General features: G+C 38.1%; 2 protein-coding genes across 8 annotated transcripts in view; both read right to left on the bottom strand.

The window, feature by feature from the left end:
• Positions 1-149: 149 nt before the first annotated feature.
• Positions 150-16,585, bottom strand: SLC30A6 (solute carrier family 30 member 6). Of its 2 annotated transcripts, none has more exons than XM_065631898.1 (14): positions 16,502-16,585; positions 13,867-13,953; positions 13,182-13,266; positions 12,198-12,240; positions 9,862-9,927; positions 8,845-8,925; positions 7,627-7,662; positions 6,753-6,847; positions 5,986-6,034; positions 3,897-4,016; positions 3,500-3,602; positions 3,150-3,197; positions 2,482-2,550; positions 150-1,286 (listed from the first exon to the last, which is right to left on the bottom strand). In XM_065631898.1, exons 1-14 carry the CDS (start codon positions 16,502-16,504, stop codon positions 789-791), a joined length of 1,383 nt encoding a protein of 460 aa, XP_065487970.1. In that variant the 5' UTR covers positions 16,505-16,585; the 3' UTR covers positions 150-788. The 2 variants fall into 2 exon arrangements, with proteins under 2 accessions (XP_065487970.1, XP_065487971.1); XM_065631899.1 differs by lacking the exon at positions 16,502-16,585 and adding an exon at positions 15,723-15,750.
• A 6,671-nt stretch (positions 16,586-23,256) lies between these two features.
• The window catches only part of SPAST (spastin), a 36,162-nt gene continuing 32,773 nt past the window's right edge, over positions 23,257-26,645 (bottom strand). For all 6 annotated transcript variants that reach the window (XM_065630926.1, XM_065630930.1, XM_065630928.1 and 3 more), the window contains one exon: positions 23,257-25,408. In XM_065630926.1, the coding sequence (XP_065486998.1) occupies positions 25,286-25,408 (123 nt within the window). In that variant the 3' untranslated portion in view covers positions 23,257-25,285. The remainder of the gene's footprint in view (positions 25,409-26,645) is intronic.

Here is a 26,645-nt window from a genome sequence, read left to right as displayed (position 1 = left end):
TCAGAAACAATACAGCCATCTGCTCTGTATCTTAAATAGGGTTAATCATAAAAAAGAGGTGCTTTTAAAATCTTAAGTTTGAAATATTTTATTTCCCAGTATATTGCTAAATAATTTTGCAGTTAAACCAAAAAGGAAGAAATACCAGAGAAGAATATGAAATACTTACAACTAGAAAATGGTTGCTGAACCATCTGAACTTCTATAAAAGCATCGATAAAAATGTAAAAACATGGTCTCACAAAATTAGAATCTGAAATGTCAGATTGTCTTCACAATGGTCACAATATGAATACTGATGGATTTTTGCAACCAAAACCTAATTGTGACTTTGCCAAAAAATGGCTTAATACAGCAATCAAAACAGCTCTTAAAAACTGGGACGTGTATTTCTGCAATTTCCTATTTTCTCAGCTATTCAGCATTCAGTAAGAAATTCTCATCAGAAAAAAAAAATGCTACCTGGTCACAATTTTACTCTTTTATGGAGTTGTGCTTTATCTCAATACCTTCTGGGAAAATAAAGAAAAGTGAATAAAAAGCTGTATAGAAACAGGTGCTCTATAAAAACTACCTGTAAAGTATTATAAGTCTGGAAAATATTTGCGGCATTACACAGGCTACTGCTGATGCAAAGAAAAAAAAATGGAAATTTAACCATTTCATGAATATGAACAATGCACTTGTTCCCAGCCATTTAGAATGATCTGACATTCCAAATGTTTATAAAAATTGGGTAATAAAAGAATTAAGTCAATACCCTTAAGTACAATAAATAACGGTGTTTATTATGGTCGGGGTTGCCCACGAGTGTTTGTTCCATATCTGCTTGGGACATCTGTAAAACCAGTTCTGAATCCTTGAGTTGCTCCCGTTCCCGGTATTCCAAATCCTTGACTGAGTACACTGCTGTAGGCCGCGGATCCATGGCTGAAGCCCAATCCGTAGGGCCTTGTCTGAGTGTTCAACAGGATGACTGGACTCACATTTTTGCCTGGTGTATCAAAAGAAAATTCTGGCGGTGGGCTGCTGGGCTTAGCTGGAGTGGATGTAACAAGGTTCAAATTCTCAGCAGCTTTCAAAGGTGGCATTGGAATAATATGATGATCCGAAAGGTTCAGAATATTGTTGGCAATAGGCACAGATGATAAGGTAGGTCTGATCCAGTCATCTTTGAAAATCTGAACAGTCAATGTAGACACCAACGTGTATAATCTGTTGGTGACGTGGGCAAGTACCATTTGTTCATTTGCATCTCTCCGAATTCGGACGTGTACTGATCCAGCCTAGAAAGTGATAAAAATAAGTCAGCTGTTAACAGTTGCTTCAATAAAGATTCTCCATATATATTCAAGAAGAGGTAAGTTATCCTGCAGAGAATTACGCAAAGACCTTTTGCAGTGGAGACTAAATTGAGAAACTTATTTAATAATTCCATAATTAGGACACATTTTGATCTTTCCTAATGCATTGATCTATTATGAACACATCAAGGTCATCTTTGAGGAAAAGTGAGTCTTAAAGCCAAACTATAAAATACAATATGCGATAGAAAGAAAGGAAAGGCAACAGCCAGGAAAAAAGTTGGCCCAAAAGAAGAAAAAGTGCAGACAAACTCCATATTCCAAATTTAGGAAAAGAGTGTCATCATGGTGCTGTTGGAGCTGACAAGAGGACAACGCACATGGCAGACACATTCCAGCAAGAACAGAGGCAATGCCCCTTGTGGAACTCAGTCAGAGAGTTTCTCCTGGACATGTGTATAACTGCAGGCTGCCCCTGCCTTTCTCTCAGTGACACTAGATCTCATTTACCTTGAACTACTGCTGCAGAAGAGGACAGGACACAAAACAGAACCCCTCACATATTCAGTTCATATTTAATAAAGAACACGGTTCACAGCTTGTGCTCTAAGCGCCATTTTTACATCAGATGGTGTGGCTGAAAACATATCCAGGTCTCGGGAAGTTTCTACTCCAATATGGAAGATGTCAACAGGTAAATATGGATGCAAAGGTTTTGTAAATATCTGTGATCAATACAACAATGCTGTGATCCAGTATTTGGGTGGCAGAATAGCAAACTGAAAGCTGTTTTCACATTAGGAAGCCAGAGCTTCTGCCTTTTAACTTTTTTTAAGAAGCAGAGCATACTGGAAGAATTCAGAAGTAGAGAAAAATTCTAAGAATCTTAATTTTCTGGCTGTCGCAACATAAAGAAATTCTATAGGTGCAAAATGCATGCTTTAATCCAGAGCTGCAATATACATTAATAACATTAACCAATAACAAAGCTTTAAAAAACCATAAAGGACAGAGGAAGAGAAGTTTTGCAATACATCATAAGGACTGAGTACTGACTCCATCAATTTTTTTAATATTTAAGATTTCAGAAGAAATCTCTTTATTTAAATAAAAAATTTAAAGTAGTAACTGACAACTCTTTTTTAAAGGCTAAAAAGACACTAAAGACATAACTTACCAAAGTGCCAAAACCTAATGTCCAGAAATGCTCATTTCGAACTTCCAAGACACCATCCAAAGTTGAAACCTAATTTTACACAAACACCCAGAAATATGAATATAAATTAGAAATAATGTTTCAAATCCTTTTGGAAATGTACTTTCATATGTAGCTGAATAATACAGCATTTTCAGTTGTGAAAGAAAAGCTTCCATACTACAGAATGGATGATGTCTGTTTGTGATGCCACTGATGCTCATCTACTGTACTTTTGCTACCCTTAGACATTCAAATCCATTAAAAAAGTGAATTTAAGTACGTCATTTTGAATAACTCTTGTTGCCAAATTGCAATATTTTCTCCAGTTGATATCCTGTATGTAAACAGCCACCTGTACACCTTTTTCTCCCTACACTCATGTTTGTAAACCTCTTCAATGGTATCTTGAATTTATTTAATAAAAACAGCCTGCACTACTTCAACAGATTTGTTCTAGATACCTGAATGACACCGTTATCTTAGATAGCAAGATCCATATTTTCTGCATGCAGCTAAAAAATAATATTAAAAAAAAAAAATCATTCTTTAGCAATCTTCCTGGACTACTCACAAAACCTCTTCATACTCCTGAATGCCTATTTAATGTTAGTTGTGTACTCTCTGTCATGTATTATACACTGACTTACCTCTCTAAGAAGTTTATCTAACTGGCCAATCACATGAGGTGGAGTTGTCTTAAGAAAAAAAAAGGGGAAAAAAAGCAAAAGAAGAAAAAAGTTATAATAAAAATTAACTGGCCCTGTTTAAGTAAGAGAGTTTTTAAGTCTGGTCTAAATACACATGACACCAATGGCATTACACAATAAATTCTCATTACTTCATGATGCCTATTTCTATGGCCCTTAAAACTTCTCTAGCATATCACAAGTTCCCCTTGGAACACTTATTCAAATGGTTAATTTATGTTTCTAAAAAAATACAGACATTTAACAAAACTGAAACCACAAAAAAAACGTGTTTTGTGACATTGCCTTACCTGGAGTAGTACTTTCCCACTGTAGACACTCATGGGATACATGGTACCAAATGTCATCAAAGCAATTGCTATAGCAGAAGCTGTGTCTACAGCGAAATAATTGCTAGAGAGAAAGAGTAATTTTAAAGAAAACATGTATTTACATTTTTGAAAAGCATAATAATTTTCTTTTGATTTTTTCATTGTTTTAAATTACATACACTTACAAAATATTACACATACTAATCTCATGTGAACTATACATCTTTGAAAAAAGATGAATGTATTCATAGACTTGCAATCCCATTCATACAAAATACAGCTTTTGATAAGATCACTCCTTTCATGTAAAAAATGCAATTTCCCATAGATGGGATACAAAAAGAGTTACTTTTTTTTAAACAACGATTTTACGTACTTGATTTCAATGAGCATATATGTAATACAAAGAGCTAGAGCTCCAGCAATATCAATCAAGACAAAAGGGTTCATTCGTGGCAGAAATATGCTACTCAATCCTGGGATGATTCCACAAATACTGTAACAAAACAGAAAAAACAGTGGTCAGCCAGCTGTTCATCATTACCTCAAAACTTAAGAGTTACACCCACTATTTCAGCATTTGACTTCAAATACACCTTGCAGTCACAGCAAATGATGTCTCTGAGGACTGAAAAGACCCTTCTAATTCTGCTCAAAGTTCTGTCTGATGGCAGCAAAAATTAATCAAGTCTAGATCCACGTCACATTATCCCTTATATCCAAAACTAATACCTCTTGCATCTTAAATTTCCTTTTAGTCTATCTTCACATCCACAAAACGTTATACTACACTCATCTTTATACAGTTTTTCTACATGTTAAAATACAAATCTTGTGCTACTTTCTATTTTCTGGTAACACAGCTAGATGTGTCAGCTGTGCACAAGTGCTTTACAGGTTCAGATATTGCTATTACAGATATGTAAGTCTTGGGGGGGGATTTGCATATCTCTAGTCTTCAACCCACCTGCCACCTTGGTGTGCAAAAGTGTTCTAAAGCCAAATCTAACTAATTCATGGAAGCTGAAAAGAGGAAGAAGACCAGCTAGCTGAATAAGAGCAGACCAAAAAACCCATGAGGGAATGTTGTAATAAGTTATTTTTTTTATAGCTATCTCCTATCAGTAACAGCATGAAGAGTGAAAAAGGTTTCTGTCCTTCCCAGTGAATGTAAGTGCACGTCACGTACTGGAAAATGTGAAGGAAATGACAACACAAAATGTTTTGTTGCTGTTTAGAACCAGCCTATGTTTAGACATTACAAGCTGGTCTGCTCCTGTAAGAATTTTAATCAACATAATTATATACAGGTGCCAATATTTTGTAATCAGCACTGCTTCAGATGACACATCTGAAATAGCTGTATATGTACTAACCAAACTTAATATATTTTTTTAAATTGTTGGCATAATTATCTACAGGTTATGTCAAAATCCAGTAGTAATTCTAGACCCTTGATCTGGGAGCCCTTCAAGTTTTCTGTCCGTGTCCTTCCCCGTAACGCTGTGTTACTACATCGTTAAAGAAAAACTCTGCTAGTGTCTGTGATTGCTATCCACATTTCTTTTTTTACACTGAAACTCCAGGTACTTGGGCAACCCTATTTTTAGTCTTCCAAAGCTGTTTTTCAGAATTTGAGTCTGATGACATAATACCTTATACCCACATAAAAACAATTGTTCTGTTTAATGAGCCAGCATTCTCTGCTTTCCTCAATCGTATACAAAAATCACAACACACAGGAACAGATGGGCTTTGCAGCATACTTAACATGCTATCCAATATGGTTTAACTTCTTTATTTTGATACTGACAGCGTAAGTACCTGGAAGAACATGTATGGCTCAAAATAAACACTTCTGATATCTGACAAAACTATTTGCAAACAATGTCATCTCGTATTGGGATATCCAATACAAACGAGAATTAGCAGACAAGATGAATGAGCAACACAGCTTCAGCCTCTGAAAAATAGAGACATTCTGGTTTCCCGCTGCTCAGCTGAGGAGTTTCTATAGCTATCTTCCAGTGAGTAGCCAGATTCATATATCACACTTCAACGATCCTAGTCATTTGCCCACCCCACAGCCTAAATAAATACAAATTACTACAAAATACACCCTTCAGGTAATGATTGTTGAGAAATGCAGTTCAAGTCTGTACAGGACAAAGCTACAATAGTTTACCTCACCTCATCCAAGGAGAATTACATACCAAGTACTGAACACATTCAGGGGGGAAGTTACGCAGAAAGATGTATTTTCAATTAAATTGATATATCTGAGAACTATGAGACAATGTTTACTCTAGAGCTCATACACCAGACCTACAGTAGGTAAAGCTATTTTACAAGCTGTGATACACAACAGTTTACACCTCAATATCCATCCAAATCATTATTATACACAAAAAGACAACATTGCCTCCCAGAAACTAACAATTTTGAAAAACATTATAAAGCTTTACCTTCTACTAAGATCTGCAACATGCTCCTGAAGCCAACTTGTGCTGGCAGCTGCAAAAGAAGGGAATACAATTACTACGAGTAAAGGTATCCATTTTAAAGTACACTTAAATTTTTATTTTAATGGAAGAACCCAATACATTGTCAATTAACAAACGTATCTGAACAGATACACCGTCGCTTGAAAAAAAAATAAAAAAACAAAGCCTGACTTTTCCAGTCATTAAGTAAAATGCCTGTCTCTCATGATAATCTGAACTGATTAAATACAAATATAATTGCAGATTATAACCATCATAATTACCTTTTATATAATATAAAGTATAATATATTAAAAATGTACAGTTAGCAGGAATGATTGTAAGCCTGCTTCACAGTGAAAAAGTCCCAGGTAAAAGAGCTATTGAGAAGAACCATTGCATTAATTTATTTCTAATCCATTAATATATCCATAAAATATCTTCAAAGTTCTGATATCTGTCAGATGACCTTCAATGGTTGTACCCAAGAGACTGAAAATAAAGGGTACTTCAGCATTAAAATGATACTCAGTTTATCATATTAATCACTACATCCTACTCAGAGAGCCCTATAAGCAAACTAGAGTTGAAATTTGGATGGCAATTCTAAACTGCATAGTTATATTAATAGAGGTAACAGTAATATATACCCACTAGTTAAGAAAGTTACCAGACAAGTTATACCTTGATAAAAATAGGAACATTAAAATATTTTCCCAATTCTTGTTATAGATTAATTTATCACATACCTTCAGAGACATAAGCAAAAGGCTTATTCCTAATGGAAAGCATTGTAAATAAGTTGAAAAAGAGAGCCACGAAAGTACCAACCAGCAGTCGGCCCCTAGAAAGGGGAAAAAATATATACATATCAAGCTATTAATTGCTAGTAACAGTATCAAAATACTTTGCTTGATGTCTTTCACCAAGATTGAAACCAAGAGTAAGATAAACTAGCGTAATGCTTAATAACTGGCAGCATATTATCATTTTAAGGGTTATATGACATCACTGAACTTTGTATGTTAGTGTTATCACATTAGGCTGTACATAATGTTCATAATATTAAGTAACAGTTCTTAACTAGTTGCATATATGCACACACATTTGTTCTTTGATGATATAAATACATTGTCCCCTCAGCAGTAGAGGTAAAAAAAAGCTTAGTTTTCTACGGAATTATGCCCTACGCCCCTACCCTTTCCTAGGAGAACTACAACTTCACCATACATCCCATGTCCCAGCCATTTGTCCCATTACACCTTCTTTTCCTTTCCCAATTCTTTGCAACACCTTCAGTTCTCTAAAGATCACAGCATCCTTCCCCAGCACACACCAGGCCTCCTAAGAGGCCTCCGTAAGAAATGACAGTAACCAAGCCAGCAAAATCAGCAACATACAGTGAAATCATTATTTAATAGAGCGTGTGCATTACATTTCAACCGTACCTTGAAAAAAACTGGTTGCAATATAGCTTACACATAGTTTGAAACAAATGCCAAGGTACTAAAACCAATTTGGTGTTAAATGTTCTTGCATAATTAATACATGCTAGATTAAGAATCAGAAACACAAAGAGACACTGAAAAAACTATCATTTTACACGTCAAAATAATTTCTTACGTGTGTATCTCAGGTTGTTCCAAAAACCGCTCTGCACTACAAAAGTAATTGAAAATTAGAGTTATATTAATGCAATAAAACCTTGATACCTGAAGCATATGGAGAATTATCTGCAAATTCATAAACAAATACTGACAGATACAGTGCTGCAAAAAAATGAATTGCTTAAATAAACACAGCAGTTTCTGTAAGTGAGGAAACAATTTAACGCTAAGACGATGCAGGGTGTAATTTAGATTTTCCGACTATTTTCAAACTGTGTCACGTAGGTGCTAGCTACCAGGAATGCTGCCTACACAAAAAGATACTTGTAAATGAACATGCCAAAAGATACTGGATGTAGATGCTGGATGCTGTAGTGGAGATACAAATCTTTTTTTACCCACCAGTAAAATAAGAAATTAGCTTCAGCTGTAAGAAAAAAAAAACTACAGTAAGTTTTTGGAAATTCCTACAATTGATGTTTGAAAACTTGGAGGCTTTGACAGTGCACCATTATTAGAATTAATTCCAGCGTATTGTCAATACAACAGATCAACCTATAGTACAAAATTGATAAATTGTTAACATAGCCCTTTATAGAGAAAATAGAGCCCTTGAATAGAAAAATGGAAGGTACACTGCCTCTGTTTTAAATTCCAGATATTAGCAAAAGCCTCTTCATTTTTAAAGACTAAAATAATTTTGTTGGCTAACCTCCTGAAATACAAAAGCTTCCAAGTGTAGATGGTATGTCAAATTAATACTTGAGCAAATTTTGAGGGACTGATGAAATTGATAGTTTAAACATCCAGATCCTTAATATATTACAAAGTGGCTTTACTTCATGAAGTAACTGAAGTAAAATAAAACAAAACAACCCAAACCAACAACAAAACACACCCAACTTTATTAATGAATTTTAAAAGTACAGATGCATACGGAAATACATTAAATGAAATATTGAACTTTTCAGAAAATATGCTTCTTAGAAAAACAAAGTCTTTTCCTTGAAAACTGTTTAATTATATTTATCAATTCCTATCATTTTATCTAAAGCCTACATATAGTGTAATCAATGTAAGTAAGCAGTAAGGTTTAGCAAAATTTTAAAAAATCTGAATTGTTTCTACAATGTCTCTGTACAGATAGTATTTGTAGAATGTGCTTTTGCTCAAACTGTAATATCTTCGTACGTAATTAAAAAAAAAAAATAAATAAAATGGTACATATCCCTACCTTTCTTTCAGTATAAAAAGAGCACCAAGCTGTGCCAGAACCGTAGATGCAAATACAGCTAGAACTTCAAACCTTTCAAACCTGAAATTTGAGAAATAATTTTAGAAACATTGAACAATGTCTTGCAGAATAAGTTTAATCCAACTAACTTTTTAATTGTATTCTGTTCTTTTAGCTGTATTCGTTTGTCTGAATAACCTATTTTAGCATGAGTAGCATGAGTAGGCCACAGGTGTTGAACTTATCTTAATCTGCTTTGTTGGTGATGGATGGGCCTTAAAGACCAGTACCAGGAGATAAACAGGCAACACTGTCAGCATATGCTGCAAATTATCAAGATAAGAACAGTAAAAAAGCTGCCTGGAAGACAGAGGAAGAAAATCTAATAAGAAAAAAAGAAGCCCCCAGACCCAGCATTACCAGTGGACCAAGAGTTGCGTGGACAGTGCGTGAAGAGCAGCTGCATGGACTCTGAGGATTTAAAAGCCCAAGCCCCTTGTGCCAGGGTCCCTCCCCTTGAGAGGCCCCCAGTTCAGGTTGTTTCTTTGCTGTACCTTTCAATTTATTTTTTATTTTATCCTTTGATTAAATTATTTTTTAAACCACAGATGTCTGAGACTATGCTACAGGAAACCTAGCATCAAGAATATTTCTTTAACACAACGCATCAAATGCATTCTGGTCTGTGCAGGAACCAGCAGGATAGACCTACTATTTCCAATTCTTTCAAGAGCAAATAGATGGGAAGAAAGTGGATGCTTTACAGAATAGGCATCATTTTCAATTTATTTTAAGCCAGCACTCCACTTACCACAAACAGCTTAAAATTAAGCATTCTCTAATTCTTTTTTCCTATCCCTCCCCTATTCTGTACAGCATCAGTCTTGGGTCTCCTCATTTTTAGGCTCTTTTACGCACAGATAGTGAGTAATGGCTGTTAGGGGATACAGGCAATGACAGTCAGCAGCATATGAAATGTTGTATTATCAAACACTGGATCTTGTTATTAGTACTTACCCAAATGAATAGACTGGGCTGGGTTTCTTCATCATTACCCAGTAGCTTATTAGACATGTTACTAAACTGAAAAAAGGGAGAGAATTAGACTATGATAACTGCAGCCTTTACAAACTGGATAATCTACAAATATATACTTCTCCCATAAGAACTGAACAAATTAATATAACCATGACCTACCATGAACTCAGCACCTCCATCACTGTCACAACGAGGGTGCCAGTGAATCAAGAAAAAGGTTGAGCTTGGGAATAAAACTGAGGCTGCACAGCGATGTCTCAGCTGTTCCCATAAAAAGGGCAGCAAATAATTTAAGCAGAATGCTAGTCGCTATTTCCTTACACCAGGAGACAGCCTAATGCTGCACCTTTGGTGTGCTGTGCTTACAAAGGTACTGCCCACCTTCTTCTAATACAGAACATCACTCAACCTAAATCAAGTTTACCTTAACTCCAAATGCGGTGCATTTTTACACTGAGGTCCTGAAACAAACCAGCACAACCAGTGCTTAATCTGGATGTATTCCATGATTTTTTCTGAAAGGGACCTGGAGCATGTGAGACCAGGTACACCAGAATCTGACTAACAGGCAAAGGTGGTTTGAGAAAATAGTGGCTGGTATCATGCAGAGTAATGAAAAGCACAAAGCAAAAGCCTACGAGAACAACAAAGTAAACACCCAGTAAATGCTCTTCTTACATGTGCTTTAAGAACTTGCCTAGAAATACTGTAACCTGAGAAAGGCCATTTAAGTTAGAAGGTAAATGATAAGCAAGATGACAGGACTGTCACATTTGTGTCACTTCCATTGTATCCCAGGGAAAAAGTGAAGCAAGCTCTCTATTGAACCCTTCTTTTAGAGATATACCATGAGTTAGATTTACCACCCTGCAATAGGTCTCAGGCTATGACCAGTGCTGCCTTTCTTTTCCATAGTGTAATGTCTAGGTATATGGTCAAAATAGATTTCCTTTTTTTTGGCTGCATTAATCTGCACAAGCTCTCACTTAACTGGCTACTCACTAACAGTCTCTTGCTATTTTCTTTTGAAGTTTTTCTCTCATATTGAACATCTGAAATTCCAACCTGATCCACAGCTGTGTGGAGTAAAAGCAAAAGCAGAGGAAATAATACTGTTCATACACAAAACAGTAAATTCATATATTCAGTAAGACTATTATAAATGACCAGGAAGATGACAAAAATGAAAGAACCAGAAATTGATTTTTGCAGCAGAATTACTAGGCATTGTTCTCCCTTACAGCAAATCAAAACTCTTGAAAGAGATCACTGCAAGTTTCAATAATCTTCTAGTCTATCCCCTACATAACTTAACATGTCAGTGCCAGGGGCATTCCATCTTTTCCTAAAACTAAAAAAAATCATATTCTATACAAATACAAAATATAACATCAAAACTTTCCCCAAGGTGAAAAAGGTATTTTGAGTCAAGATGACAAAACTCAGCAGATACACAATTCTGAGAAAGATGAGATTCGCTGAAGTTACATCACAATTCTAATGCAGTCACAGATCAAGTTAAGTATGTTTGTGCCTATATCAACCATTCATTTTCCTCTCTGCATGTTTGCTGCTGTTATTTACAAATGTTTTACTATCAGTCAGATAAGTAGTGAGCAAAACAGACTGCAGACAGCTGATCCATACTTTTTATAAGCTAATGAACTAGCAAGGAAGATAATGTATGCTAATAATTAAAAAAATACATGCATTTTATGCAGTTTATTTCCCAACTACTGCTACCAATGTGCATCTCGGGTAATAACTGAATATATTTCATGTCTGTACTATCAATATTATCAAAAGTGTTCAGAACTTTCATACTTAAAGTAGTTTAATATCATTTCGTTAGGAAACAGGAAAAATACTAAAAACAGGTATCTAAGGAACTTGTTGGAAGACTGCATAGGATCTAGCTCTTGAAATAGAAATAGGATTAGATACTCCTTGTTTCCTGATGCTAAAGCTGAGGGATAATTCAGAACCGATGGCAGTTGCATTAGGGAAATGTTCTGAATGGACCACCAGATAACAGCTTGATGCCAGATTCTCTTTTATGTTGTTATGCACAGAGTAATCCATGACTGAACTGATTTGTTGCTAGTCATTCTCAATATAGTTTTGCTGTTTCTCATAATCTATTTATTGTGACGTACAATTTTACACTCATTTAAGATATATTTAAACCAATCAGTGTTTCTATACTGATGACTCTAAATAATATGGGTTTGTATCTGTACATAAATTTTATATGCATAGAAATATACAAAGACAGGCACAAATGAGCAGTGAGACTAAATGGGAAAAACACTCACCTGAAAAGGTCAAAGATTGTCAAATATGTGTAAGCAGTTAAAGCTGTAAAAAAAAAAAAAAAGCAAATATTAAAATTTAATATAACTTTTCAATGCAGAAATCACTTTTGTTCTTCTAAGACCCTCTTGTGCATCTCTTTTTCATCTTCTGTCTACATAAATTGCCTCTGCTGACAGAGCAAGTCTCTCCGTCTTTTGTATTTGTCTACAATATGAATGTCCTAAGCGCACCAATACATTGAACTTCATAAACAGGTTGATTATGGCAATCCTAATTCTAGTAAAGCATGTAATAATGCCCAGATACAAAAGATACTAAACTTGTGACTAAGTTGTGACTCGGAATTTATATACAGACAATTCAGGAGATCTGCTAGTAACATATCATCTGCCAAGCAAGAGATCTCTTATGTGCATTACTGCAGCGAAAAGTAGGTTCAACAGAATTTTTCATTTGTTTTGCTTCTCTGACCCATCTTGAAACTGCAAGAAAACTTGTGTCACAAACTAAAAATGCAATGTATTCTACTTTCAGTACAGATTATGAGAAGCATCTTGGACCCCTTATACAAAAGTAGAAAATAAACATAATATTGAAAAGGAGCATTCCTGGAACTGGAGAAGCCTTTTGTCCCACTACAAACATCTTCATTCAACTCAGAGGGTCTCTATGTGTCACTGGTACTATTTATACAAGGAACAGGTTTGAGGACTAGCTTACAAGTCTATTTTTTTTCAATCTTAAATGTAAAGAGAGTGCTGCAGGAAGAAAATGACCAGCAAGTCTTGAATGCCTTGCAAACTTTGACAGACTTTCACCCATCCACGCTTACCTGTGAGAAATGCCTCTAAAATGACTGTGGCAAACCAAAAGGAAGAACTTTCCAAACCTGGCTGTGCACTTCACTTTTTTAGTATGTTGGAATTTCACAGGCCAAGAATCACATGGTAGTCGGTTGTAGTTTCAGTAAGAGAGACACTTACCTATGCTGTTTGTAGAGCTGCACCACATCAGCAGGAAGCCAATACATACTAAATTTATAGCACCAAACAGCAAGATCTTCCAGGACTGTTGATGAGAATAAATTTGCATTTTACTTCTTCCAAAATTTATACGACAAAAATATATCTATCTGGTTTTAGAAAACAATATTGCAGTACTTCATCATGCAAACAGAACTGGCTTCTCCTCCCTCCCAAAAATTTATAACTCATTTCAGAACAAGCAGCCCATATTCTACTTTTAACTTTACAGATTATCTCAAAACTGGTTTATAAACAGTGCTTAAAATGCCTTTTGGTCTAAAAAATTAGCCCTGTATAATGTTTGCATTTTATTACAGCACACACCATCTGATTGTGAAGACAGACTTAGATGATTTTATATTACTGGGTTCCTCTCTTTGTGCTGAAACTTAGGTCCCAAAAACATCTGTGCATATTCAGTGTACAGTTCTACTGAACGCATTAAATCTAAACACAGTTCTGGAGAACACTAATTAACAGGGACAATGCACAGGAAGAAATCCAGCTTCACAGATGGAATTATCTTAAGCACAGATGGAAAATTCCAAATAAATACTCTCAAAATATACACAAGTTAATGGTTTTTAGCTTATCACAGCTAATGTTTTTTCTATTATTACTCACTTTTAAAAGAAAAACTTACCCTCCTATCTGCTGCAACCAGCCTAAATTCATGTGTTAACTTTCCAACCAATGATCTCTGTGATTTGCGGAACAGGTGTATCGTCCCCTTAAAAAAAAAAAAAAGTTTAATTGAAAATTTTACTGAAGCCATAGTTTAAATTAGCAAAAAGGAAATCTGCATTTATGAAATATTTTCATAACTATATCACAGAATCAGAATGAGGTTTTTGTTAACTAGAGATAGCATGTAAACATTAAATGCAGCAATATTTTTATAACCATTTTACATGGTTTTCATATTAGAAAATGATGAATGACTTAGAATCAAGCTTCATTTAGATATAACACAGATTTCAAGTTTACTGAAAAACAAATCAAAATACCATTTAAAGAGTGGGGTTTTTTACTTTTATTTAAATAAAAACTACTACAGATATTCTGAAAACAAATACTTTTCTTTATCAAAGCACACTTCCTACCCAAAGCTAACTGGTTTATTAACCGAGGAAATATTTTTTAATATAGAGACACACACATATACATAAATCAGAACCCAAAAGAGAAATAAAAACAATCCTAGTATCATCTGTAAAGTGGTGGACATGAGGCCAGGAACATGATGTGTTATACAAACAGTCTCAGTCATGGCTTAACCTAAATGTGTGCATTAGATGCGCTCACTGTAGGTGCTCCCTCTCCCAATTTCCAGTTACACGCAGATAAACCCTTTCCAGGGGTGGTGGGGACGTATGTGCATGTAGGAGATGGGAGTGAGGAGGTGCTACGTGGCTCTCCTCAAAGCAGGACAGGGAGCAGACCACCAGAAAAATTCATCAACCATGCCCACTTCTTCAGAGGGCCCAAGCTTCTAGTTAGTTGTTCTCCATTCTACTCCTCCCACAAAGAAGTAAGCTTCCCACAGAAAAAGCCCTTCTAATTTGCAAAAGAAATTAGTGAACCTGAAATGGGTGGTCTGTCATATGCAGCGATTTGGAGCTAGACGAAATAAGGTTTGATTGTAAGCTATCACATCTGTAACTGCCAGCAGAAGACAAAACAACATCCTAACAGGCTGGTCACCAAAACAGACTCAGCTTACAGACACACTTGTAAACATGGTGGCATTTCATACTATCTGTAGAAATACATGTATGCCTTGGTGCCATTAATTTAAAAAGCAGTATTATAGAAGCCAAGTTTAGCTCACCTGTGGCAAAAGGCTGGCACTTACCATTTACTTTACTAGCAAATCCTTACATGATTATATTTTTTTTCCCTCAGGACATTTGGGATGACAGAACACTTTGGAAAGCTCCTCTAACAGGCTGTGGACTGCCTGCTTACAAAGGGTGCTCTACCACCTTAACCCCATTGCTTTCCCATGCCGTTAGCACTATGTCCGCTGGCAAACTGCACTGTGCCACACCTCCCTGCTTGCTGAAGGACACCGTGCACTAAAGCTGCGTATTCTGTACCACAGACGAGAACCTTGTGCAGCCCATGCCAGCCATATGTCACCCCTGGAAGCGAGCTCTAATTCAGCAGATGTTGCACTTTGGCATTAAAGGTCCTCTGACTTCTCAACTTCTGGCAACACAATGGAGAGAAACACCTCTGTGCTGAGCAGGACAGCTACCCCACCCCTCAGCCTCTGAAGCTCCGTGTGGTGCCAGAACAGCTGTACAAGAACTACTTCTGCAATGAGCGTCTGCTCCAACAATGCCAACAGATGACAGTAGCAGCTACTGATACTGATGTCAATTTATTTGTGCTCGGCATAAAAATGGAAAGTTTAGATACCCGGCTGAACAGCCATACATGGTGGTCATTCCCAGAAGAATGAATTGTCTTTCTTAGGAAGGGAGCCGTACGTACCAGGAGTAACAGCCCTAAGTTCCCCCTGACACCCGGACACAGGGGCACTATCACCTGCTTCTCCTGGTGCGACTTCCCGTTCCCTGTGCGGTTTGGTGCCGAACGAAAACTCTTGAGGCTGAGACTCGAACCACAGCGCAGCTACGCGGCCGGACACACACACCGCGCCTTCCAGCCGAGCAGCCCCCCCGGACACCCGCCCGCAGCGCCGGCTGCCCAGCGGCCGGGGAGCCCGCGCTGACCGGGGAGCCCGCGCTGACCGGCGAGCCCGCGCTGACCGGGGAGCCCGCGCTGACCGGGGAGCCCGCGCACGGCGGGAGGTCCGAAGGGGAAGCGCCACATGGAGAGCCACAGCGCGCGCGCTCCTCCCTCCCGGAACCGTTAACGGCCACGGCAGGCCCGCCCGCCCCTCGCGCCCCGCCGAACGGTCACTTCCCCCAGCTGCCCGCCCCGCCGGCAGGCGGCGGCGCTTGGCTCCCGGTAACGGGTCACGCCGCCCGCGGCTGGACGCGCCGGAGGCCCGGCCGGGCGGGGCGCACCCCCGCGCGCGGCCACGTCACCGCCGGCCCGGCGGGGCTCGCGCGCGAGGAGCGGGGCGGGGGATGGGGATGGCGGCGGCGGCGCTCCAGGCCGGGCCGGCACCGGGCCCGGGGCGCTCTAGCCTTGACCAGCCCCGCCGCCGCGGCAGAGGCCGCCGCCGGGGAGCTGCAGCAGCACCAGCCTCCTCACTCCGTTCCCACGCACAACTTGCCCCCTCCCCCCAAGCAGGGGACACTCACCATATTACTCCCCGCACCGGAAGAGACGGCGCCATGCGAAGCCGGAAGAGGAGGAGGAGGCTTCCGTCGCTACGGCAACGAACGGACCCGTAAGGCCGCGCGCGGCAGCGGATGTGACGCGTCCCGGCGCCCGCGCGGGGCCGCTCTCCGGGAGTCGCCCGTCCGCATCCAACCGCGCTCTGCGTCCCGTCCGCCCGTCGTCTGTGGGAGCTCGGAGGCGGGACTCAGTCGTGGCGGTCGCGACGCTCCAAACCGCCAGGACGGTTTTGTTTCACCACACAAAAATACTTCTTGAGATCAGGACGGCGTCACTCTCCGCCGCTGGGTTCTGCGTGACCGGCGGTCAGCGCGCATCGCTCAGAGCGGGTGTTTTTTCCAGCAACACGGAAAACTCCGAAAGGGCAGTTGCTGTCGGAACCACAGGAACTCGGCTCTTGAAGCCCCCAGGCCTGTGTTAAAAGAGCGGCTGCGTCACCTGCAGCAGCGATCTGCAGTCAGCCCGAGCCCGGCCCCGGGCCTCTTGTGATATGAAGATACCAGAGAGCGAACTTTGTGGGAAGAACAATACAGAGCCGCGTTTGAGGGACTGTGAGCGCTAACTGAGGCTGTGGAACAGGGGACACGAGGGCTGCGAGGTGTTAATAATGCCCTGGAGCGACCGGACTAGCAGGCCACTAAACTGCCCAATAGTTTCTGTCAGAAGGAACAAAATATAGGTCTGACATTTTCTTGCAAGTTAGGATAGGTCTGTTAAGGAAAATGGGGTTACAAAACACCTGCATGGGATTTAATGTACAGAAGGATTTAGTCACAAGACAACTTACTGCCTTTAGAAATACATGAAAAGAGATAGAAATAAAAATTGAAGATAGACATTTTATCAAAAGACATATTATTGTGCCTAGGAAGATACTTGAAACAACCTTCTGTAACACTGGCCTGTCTTGGGTCTTCTAATGGTCCACTCAGTTGTCCAGTGACCATAGTTAAAGTGGTTAAAAATGTATTGGCATCTAATCTGTTCTGTGAAACACACCAAAATATTTTGGTTAGGAGTGCCTGGACAGGTTTGTATTCCATAAGACATGTATTTAATATCTCAGACCTGCTTATTCTAAGCTTTTGGGTAGGGAAGATTTTTTTTTTTCCTAGTGTACAGTAGTTTTTGGGAAAATTAAAAAAAAAAAATCCGTTTGCAGTCTGTAAAATTTGCATGACATGTTAAGAGAATCCCAACTGCAATGTTGTGGTCTATAAACTCTCCAGAGGCTGCAGCTGCTGCCTCCTCTCAAATTTAACCAGGAAATCAGTAAGTCAGATGAACAACAGGGGTAACATTTTATCTGTATAATATGCTCCACAGAGTTGTTTGATTACTTCATTATTGACACATTCTCAGGCTTTTTGATTACTTCATATTGTAGTGTATTTCTGCCCAGAAGAGGAAGACAGTTGTAAGAAATTGCACTTCCACAATCCACAGAAGAGAAATACTAGAACTAATAGCACAGCTGATACTAGTATTCTGCGTATAACAAAACCAAGAGTCTTCAAGGATGTTTTACAATTCGGCAAGTTTGAGGTCTTACAGAAATAACTAAAATGAGATTTGAAAGTAATAGAAGTTACAGTATTAGAACATACTGTGCTTGCAATATATATTTGCAAAAAAAGTGGAATACTCAAAAACATTTAGTAAAAATAACACAATTTGCTCATTAAGTTGTTTGTAGGCTTCTGAAATTCCCACTTTTTTTTTTAGCTACACCACAGCACAAATAAATCACTCGCATCTCATGAGGTAGATTTCAGTTAAATGACATCTTTCTGCCTTCACCTCTATGTAATGTTTTCTGTATTATCATTACACACAGAATAAAAAGTGACTTAGAGAAGGTTCCATAACTTGTGTCTGTTCCAGGGCCAGAAAAAGGCTGTATTTCACAGGTTTACAAAGTATTTGGAAATTTGCAGAAAGGTGGCTTGAGTGAAAACAAACAAACAACACAAAAAAACCTTTGAACTAATTTTCCCTCACTTTTTTTCTGACAAACTTAAAACATTAAAATACAGAAATAAACACATCTCATCTGAAATATGCCTGACACTAGGCATGGAGTCTCATTTCACACCATCTTGGCTGGGAAAAGATTTATCTTTTGATTAGTCTCACATACTTCAGACCAGGCTATGCTGCCAAACCCATAATCTCTAGATTTCAACACGGGAAATGCTGTGATACTGTTTTCAGGCATTTGTTTCTTCGCTAAATTTATCTGAGCATCTCCTTTACAAGAATAAAAGTCTATTTGAATATCCATAACCTATACACAAAACTGCTAATTAAAATAATTTCAGTTGTTCAGAATCTACCTCCAAGTAGTAGCATTTCAACCGAGAGAGACACTATATAATTATCCCGCATAGACAACGATGGTGTCTTCCTGTCCCAAGGAATTAATGCCTGACAGAAGCAGTAATAGCTGTTATACTTAAGTCTGAACATTGATGTTGGGTTTTTTTGGGTTTGTTTTGTTTTGTTGTATTGATATTTGATTTGGTTGTTTTAACAGTGGTAGATACAATGATATGTTGAAGGCAGTGGTCATGGCTGCTTTTTGAGAGACCCCTAGTGCTGCCAGATAGGTGATATTAAACACCTCTAACCCAGTTGTTTGTGTTTTGATTGGTTGGTCAGTCGCTTGTTTTCAGGATGTAAGAACAGAAAGCACTAGTAATCATTAGCTGTCCAGATGCAGCCTCAAGACAATGGCAATAGCTAGAAAGAATTGCAAACAGGAGATGAGGATAAGTGAAGAATTCAGATTGTTACCTCAAAAATAATAGCAACACTCTCCCCTCAGCAAAAGAAAAGGTGCCATTTTGATATCAAGTTAATTGGCTCCAAATAGCTTTTATCTGGACTTCAGCATGACTACCAGAATTAGTTACATTAAACCTCCTGGTTTTCACTGTGATGTAGCAAGACTAAGGCACACACTTTCAGTTTCAGCATATTTATTTCCCAAGTAGTACTTCTGTTTACATTAGTTTTAAGAACTTGAGTTATGTCCTTTAGAAACTAAATGAGGTATTTACATATTTATTGTTCCATCATCTGGTATACAACACCTAATTTTAGTTTTTTAAACCAGCGGCAATTAAAACAGCTTCAGGTTTATTGAAAAGGCTCTTAGTTTTGGATATTTTATCTGATAAAGAGACAAGAAAACCGTAAGAACAGGACAAATGCAACATTTTATTGTGAATCTAAAGCTATGTGCTCATCATGCTCTTTTACATTGCTTATTAATAAAAGGTTGTTTAACATTTCAGAAAACATTCTTAAAAGAACAATGAAACAAAAGTGCTTCAAAACAACAAAATACAAGAATTAACTCCATCCCAGACTGGAGTCATCCAATATATTTAATAGAGGTGGGGTATAGAGTTTTGTCTCCACCTTTGGGTTTTGTCACTTTAGTCCAGATTTCTGAAAAATACTGACTAGCCCTTCACATGAATAAAAATTTGAATCATGTAGCAAAACCAGCTTCTATATTTCCAGTTCCTTTGATAGGTGTGCGTTTATTACATGGAGTATTTTCTTCCCCACTTCTAAGGGTAAAAAAACCTGCAGAACTGAGAGGCTACATCCCGAGCATCTTAGAAGAACACGCCTATATTAACCAACTACAGAGAACGTTGTCAAAGCCAGTTCTCTGAAATGGGATTTTAAGAAGTGCGTCTTATGAAGGCAAAGGCAAGGAAAGTCTTGCAGCAAAACAAGGTTGATCACCATAGCTTCCAGACACTACGTGAAGAATTTGCACGTGAAAAAATCAAACTCCGAAGAACCCACAGTGTTTAGCCAATATATTTAATCCACTGGAGGAGTGTATACCTTGCCAATTATTGCCGAACTCAGGAGGTAGTTATTGACAAAGTAAACAGTTTCCACTCTAAGACAGTTAACAATTTACATGAGAAGCAGGAAAAACACAGCACACATTTCCCCATACTTCAGAAGATTATTTTCTTTTTGTAGGCAGCAACAGTTTAACTTTCTCATCTTGTGGAATTATAGTTACAATATTTAAAAGAAAAAAATAATGAAAAGACTACTTAAAGAAAAAATTCTAAAAGAAAATAATTGATGCATTTGTCATCTCTTAGAATGACCAGCAGATCATCCTAAGTTTGAATATTCAGTAGGTGAGTGAAACAGCATCCATCAACACTAAACAGCAGCTCAAGAGAACCTAACAATTAAATTGGCAACTGCCTCTAATTAGCATAATGACTGAGATAACTAGTTGCATTCACTCCCTGCTCGCTACTTTTCATTCCATTTTTGATATCTGCTAGAAGTCCCCAACACTGAAAACATCACGAAAGCTTGAGACTGCCACAGACAATGGATGAAGATACGGAACCTACAACAGTACCTGCCACCTCCCAAAGCTGCCACCTGCAGAAGCATCACTAAAGCGCTGCAGCAGCTGGGTAAGCACGTCTTGGGCACAACTGCACATCGTCCATGTCTTGGGTAGGAAAGCGCTGTAAGACTCTAGGGCACAGTTTCGCCCCGCGTGGTGCTAAGGAAGCCCAAAGTAGAAACGCTGATTTCCACACAAGTTGCAGAACAGATGCCTCAGCTGCATTGGCCAGCATATCTGACTTCAGTATTCCCAGTGCAAAGTACTTCAGTTTCACAAGATGGGCTTGGCAGCAGTGCCGCTTGTTTAGAATAGAGAAAATACTACTTATTCTACACCAGAAGGTAAGGCTAATTGTCTGAGCAAGGTATATGTGTAAAAACTGTCATTGTAGAAACATTTGAGAGGATCTAACAGTAAAACCAGCGATGGCCTCTAATTAGTGCAGTGACAACAAATTCCTTCTCAGTTCAGAGATCCCATTCTTCTCCACTTTAAAGTGTTACTATCACATTTATTATCCATATAAAGTAAGTTGCAGGGCCATATTCAACAAAACTATATTAGCAACTGACTTTCTGAAGCAGAGTCAATAAGACATCTCAGGGGCAGAATGCCTTTTTCTAATACACTGAACTCTGTAAAGTCTAAGAAACTAATAGGACAGAGACTTATATGTGCATAAATACCCCAGCTTAAGGCTTATCTTTAATATTCAGTGTTGTTTTCGTCTTAGCCGCAAGGAGAGAACCTGTATAGGTTTGGTGTACTCTACAGAAAAGTCAACATTAGCAAAGGGAACATCATAACACATGACAAATTCTCATTTTAAGGAGAAAAAGCTTGAGAAGACATTGTTCTTCCAGCACGTAGAAAGATAAAAAGTGTGTTTCCTGCTTAATAAAAAGAAGCAAAGATGTATGAAGGAAGTTGTTAAAAAAACCCAGAGGGTTTGATTTTTTTTTCCTCCCTCTAGTAACTGCTACACTTTAAGTCAGTAAACCACACTTGCAGAGAGCCAGACAAGCTGCTTCCTAATCATCTCAAAAAAGTGGGTCAAGTCCCTCATTCATTAGTAGTGGACAGATTCAGGAAAAAAAAAAAAAGCAGCAGTTTAGGAGCTAACGCAATGCCAATCTTTGCAAAGGTTAAAAGCATCCAAGCTGCTGTCCCGCTTATCAAGATACTGTATTAGAACATAATCTGATTTTATGGTAAATATACTTTAAAAGTTCTATATAAAATACCATAGATTTGGGAAATACAGGTATTGGAGTTTTTTGAGGGGTATTGGTTGTTGAAGATGAAAGGCAATGCCTTAAAGGGAACAGAATTATTATTAAAATACACTATTCAGAAAATAACACAAGAATGACATTTAAAGGAGATTTATGAACCAAACAGCACTTAGTCATGGGAATTAAAAAAAAAAAAAAAAAAAAAAAATCACCGAATCACACAATGGTTCGGGGTTGGAAGGGACCTCTGGAGATCACCTACTCCAACCCACGTGCTAAAGCAGGTTCACCCAGAGCAGATTGCACACAAATGTGTCCAGGCAGGTTTTGAATGTCTCCAGAGAAGGAAACTCCACAACCTCTCTGGGCTGCCTGCAATCCAGCAGCTGGGAGGTAAACTGATGTTGCTGACCAAATTAAGTTCTTATTACTGTGTTCCAGAACAAATTTATAGGGCTGTAGTTCATCTGTCATGCAGAAAACAATCAAGGCAGAACAGATAAACCAAAAGCATTGGTACCAGTCACACAGATTCTCTTGTACGAACAAGTGAAACGGCTGGTGTCCCTTTTCTTTCTGAAGGAGCAACTCAGATTTCTGACCCTTTGTGCTGCATACTGGCAGCATTTTAGTAGATGGGAACTTCTGCCTCTACATTTAAGGTACCTATCACATGCCAATAGGTATGTATTTGAAATAAATACCAGTATATACCTCAAAATACGTGGAGGAAAATAGAGTTTGATAAATACTTCAGAATACTGGAAACCAGAAATGTTACCCTCAAGTTCTCATTTTGCAAAGGATCTCAAGGCGAGTATACAAGTGTTATGAATAGGAAGCCCAAGGGCCTTTCTTAGATGTTCAGCTGTCTGGCAGATGCTAATAAAACAGTAATATTCCATTAGAATATGAGGAAAAACTACTTTCAAGGTGCCAGAGCACTGGAACAGGCTGCCCAGAGAGGTTGTGGAGTCTCCTTCTCTGGAGACGTTCAAAACCTGCCTGGACACATTTGTGTGCAATCTGCTCTGGGTGAACCTGCTTTAGCAGCTAGGTTGGACTAGATGATCTCCAGAGATCCCTTCCAACCCCAGCTATTCTGTGATTCTGTGATATTCATGCTTAGCGCTATGAAGTCTATGACAAATATGGATCAAGTCAGCCAGGAATCTCCAACAATAGAGATGATCTACTGCAGGCAGAACTAAGGCAACACAAGCATTTAAGATTCAAGAGAATTTAAGATTTAAGCAACTGAAATCTTCCAGCATTTCTTACTTCCCCAGGAAGATGAATCAGTGGACAGAAATCACGTTTCATTTACATCAGACATACATTTGAGAGAGTCGTACCCTTAAGAAGGCTAGAAGGGGTTTGGTTAGACTGTTTCAGAAGGCATATTAGTGTAACACGATCTTCTCTTATTTATTTGCTTTTACTTTTAAAATCAGTTAAAAGTATCTCTGGTTCAAAAAAAACAATCCCAAACATATTGTATCTGTGTGTCTCCAAAGTCTGACACACTTTCTACTATTTAGTACCCAATACTAGTCGGTGAGCACAGTGTCTTCTCTGGGTATTACTATACTTAGACTGCATCTATCAGCTAGGGGCTTTTTCATATATATGTGTATATATATCTATATAAAATATATTTATAGTCAACTTCCAGGTGAGTAGTCCCAGAAACATTTGACTTACTCCTTCCAGTAAAAATAAGTTAAATGAAAAATTAAGAACAAAATTTTCTGTAAAGATCAAAAGCAAACAACACAACTCAATTTAAAAAACCGTAAACAATATGCATTTTTTTAATATCACAAAGTTGGGAGACTTGTCTCAAAAAAAAAAGCAAGCAGAAACCGCTCTAAAAAGGAACTAGTGTTCTGCCTTGCAAACCCATACAGAATTTGTAAACAAGATGTCAAGCCTTTAGAAGTAAAGGCAAAGATGTTTTCCTTTATTACAGTATTTAAAGGCTATCACTTAAGTGGCTTTTTAATAGCTTGTCATTTATATAATAAAACAAGTATTTGTACAAAGATGCAGTTTCTTTTTAAAAAAGCAGATCAGTTGAGTGTTTCATACTTTAATATATAAACCAAAACATATGAAAGCTATAAAAACATTAATGTGTGCCACGTATTAAACATGTAGCCTCGTATTTTAATGCTTACATGTGTAGATTAAAAAAAATTATCACAATGGAGATTTTACTTTCAATTATCATAAACAGACCAAAATACAGAGTAGAAACACGTCATTTCTGAAACTTGACAATTAGCATCACTTACTCTCTCAAACATCAGCTGGGCTTCAAGTTGTACACCATAAGCATAAGCTAACATTCTACCAATGGAAGCGTTACAAAATGCATTAAGAGAAGATACTGCCAGTAAATGAATGTCTTAGTCTACTTTTTATTTACTATTTTTTTAAAAGATAGTTTGAACTGGTTTTATAGGGTTGGGGTTTTTTGCTGTTCTGCTATCAAAGGTCTTCTTTAAAACTGTTCTGTGAACAATACAGTCACATTACAACTAAACAAAAAGACAGGTAATAACAGACCAGCTGCTTTTTACACTTTAATTCTCATAATTCCCCAATGCTGTTCTTCCTTTCTGCATAGGGAAACTGTTTTATTTGGCACATTAAGGATAAAAAAGTCAAAAACTGAACCAAAGTTTACAAACCTCCAATTTTAAGTTAGTAGTTATAAGGAAGAAAGTCAGACATCAATGTCATAGCAAAATTAAAAAAAAAAAAAAAACCCACACACAACATAGGGAAAAGGTTTTCCAATGATCAATATCATCAGAGCCTTCTAGCTGAAACAAAATACATATATTATAGTTCAAACCGTAATCAAATTGCTAGGAATCTTATCTCAAGTCCTACTGTGCTCTTACTTACAGTGTGTAAATCCTCACTAAGTGGCAAGGAGGCTTTGCTGAACACATTTCACATTGTATAGTTTTTTCTTAATCTCAAGTTTTAATGCAGATACGTGAAAGATCTGTAAAGTCCTGTAAACTCTGGCTGCTTTCCAGTAGTGTGTACTAGTTGTTCCTTAGGCAGCACTTCGTTTCACTTCAGGTAGTGTTTCACACCGTGGTGTCTCCAAAGTCCTTGTTCCAGCGAATATATGCTTCCAGGGTCTGAGGGCTCAAACTGCGCTTTATCTTCTTCAAAGACTCCGTGAAATCTGATAGTTTGATATTTCTCATCTAAACAAAAAATGAAAGACATCAGGATCACAAGTGGTTTATGTACTTCAGCTTATTCAAATAAGCACTTCAGTATTCACTTTTAACAAAGTATATTCTATGGGTGCTTCATCTTGACATAAGGAAGAAATTGTTTTACAGTGAGAACAGTCAATCACTGGAACAATTTCCCCAGGGACATGGTAGAGTCCCCATCGCTGGAGGTGTTCAAGATGCAATAGGACAGGATGCTAGATAATCCCATCTGGGCTCCCTTTCCCATGGAAGATTGGACCAGATGATCTTCCAAGGTCCTTTCCAACCTGGGCTGTTCTGTGATTCTAGGACCAGATCCAAGAGTCTTGTAATTTAAGACAATCAGTATGTACAGTTTTTAATAAACTAACATTTGGTAATCGTAATGTTTGCCTTGTTACTTAATAGCCCAAAAGATTATTACTTCCTATTTCACTAGGTGGTGCAAGCTGCTGCATATGAGGGCACAGAACTAAGAGTAAGATGTAGGATTTTTTCTTAACACATGTATAGCATAATCTCTGCATGCCAGGAGAATAAGGTACTGAAAGTTCCCACCCTTTCCACAACTGTATTCAGACCATAGGATGCTGTCAGCCAAGTAATCCTGATTATCTAACCTCTCTGATACAACACATGCCTTTCAGCCATTTGCTGAGGACATGATTGTAAGCATAAATACACATATATACCTCCCATATAGATAAATGCCTGACATGATGGGAGATAACCAGAGTGTGTGGAACAACCAGTCTCATTACTAAAGGAGTACTAACATTACAACTGGAGAAGATTCCCCATGTTTCTTTTGGACTAGGCTATTGGAAGTAAACTTGCATTCACAACAAGTTATCACAGGATGTTCTCATCTTCCTGCCACAAATCCTTTCAGCTTATCAGAGCCTTAGCCATGATCTACAGCTAAACACAGAAAGCAACAGGGGAATTAAGTTTTGCTTCATTTTCCCTTACATAACTGTGGTTTGCACATACATTTGAACAGAAACTTCTATATGTGTGACCAACCTCTTCCTTTCCTTTTGATGTTTACAGATGCAATTTGTGGTGTTTTTCTTTATGACGGTCCATGTGAATGAATGTAAGTATTATACATATACGCAAACAAACCTCTTTTAAAATCCCTCAGAGGTGTTCCCTAAGATGACGAAATAAAACACATCATTTGACATAAAACTTTTGGGTATGTTTTGGGGGAATACCA

This window comes from Caloenas nicobarica, chromosome 3, assembly GCF_036013445.1.
Source record: "Caloenas nicobarica isolate bCalNic1 chromosome 3, bCalNic1.hap1, whole genome shotgun sequence".
Classification (NCBI taxonomy): domain Eukaryota; kingdom Metazoa; phylum Chordata; class Aves; order Columbiformes; family Columbidae; genus Caloenas; species Caloenas nicobarica.
The sequence above is the reverse complement of the archived record's forward strand: the minus strand, read 5'-3'. Positions and strand labels throughout refer to the sequence as shown.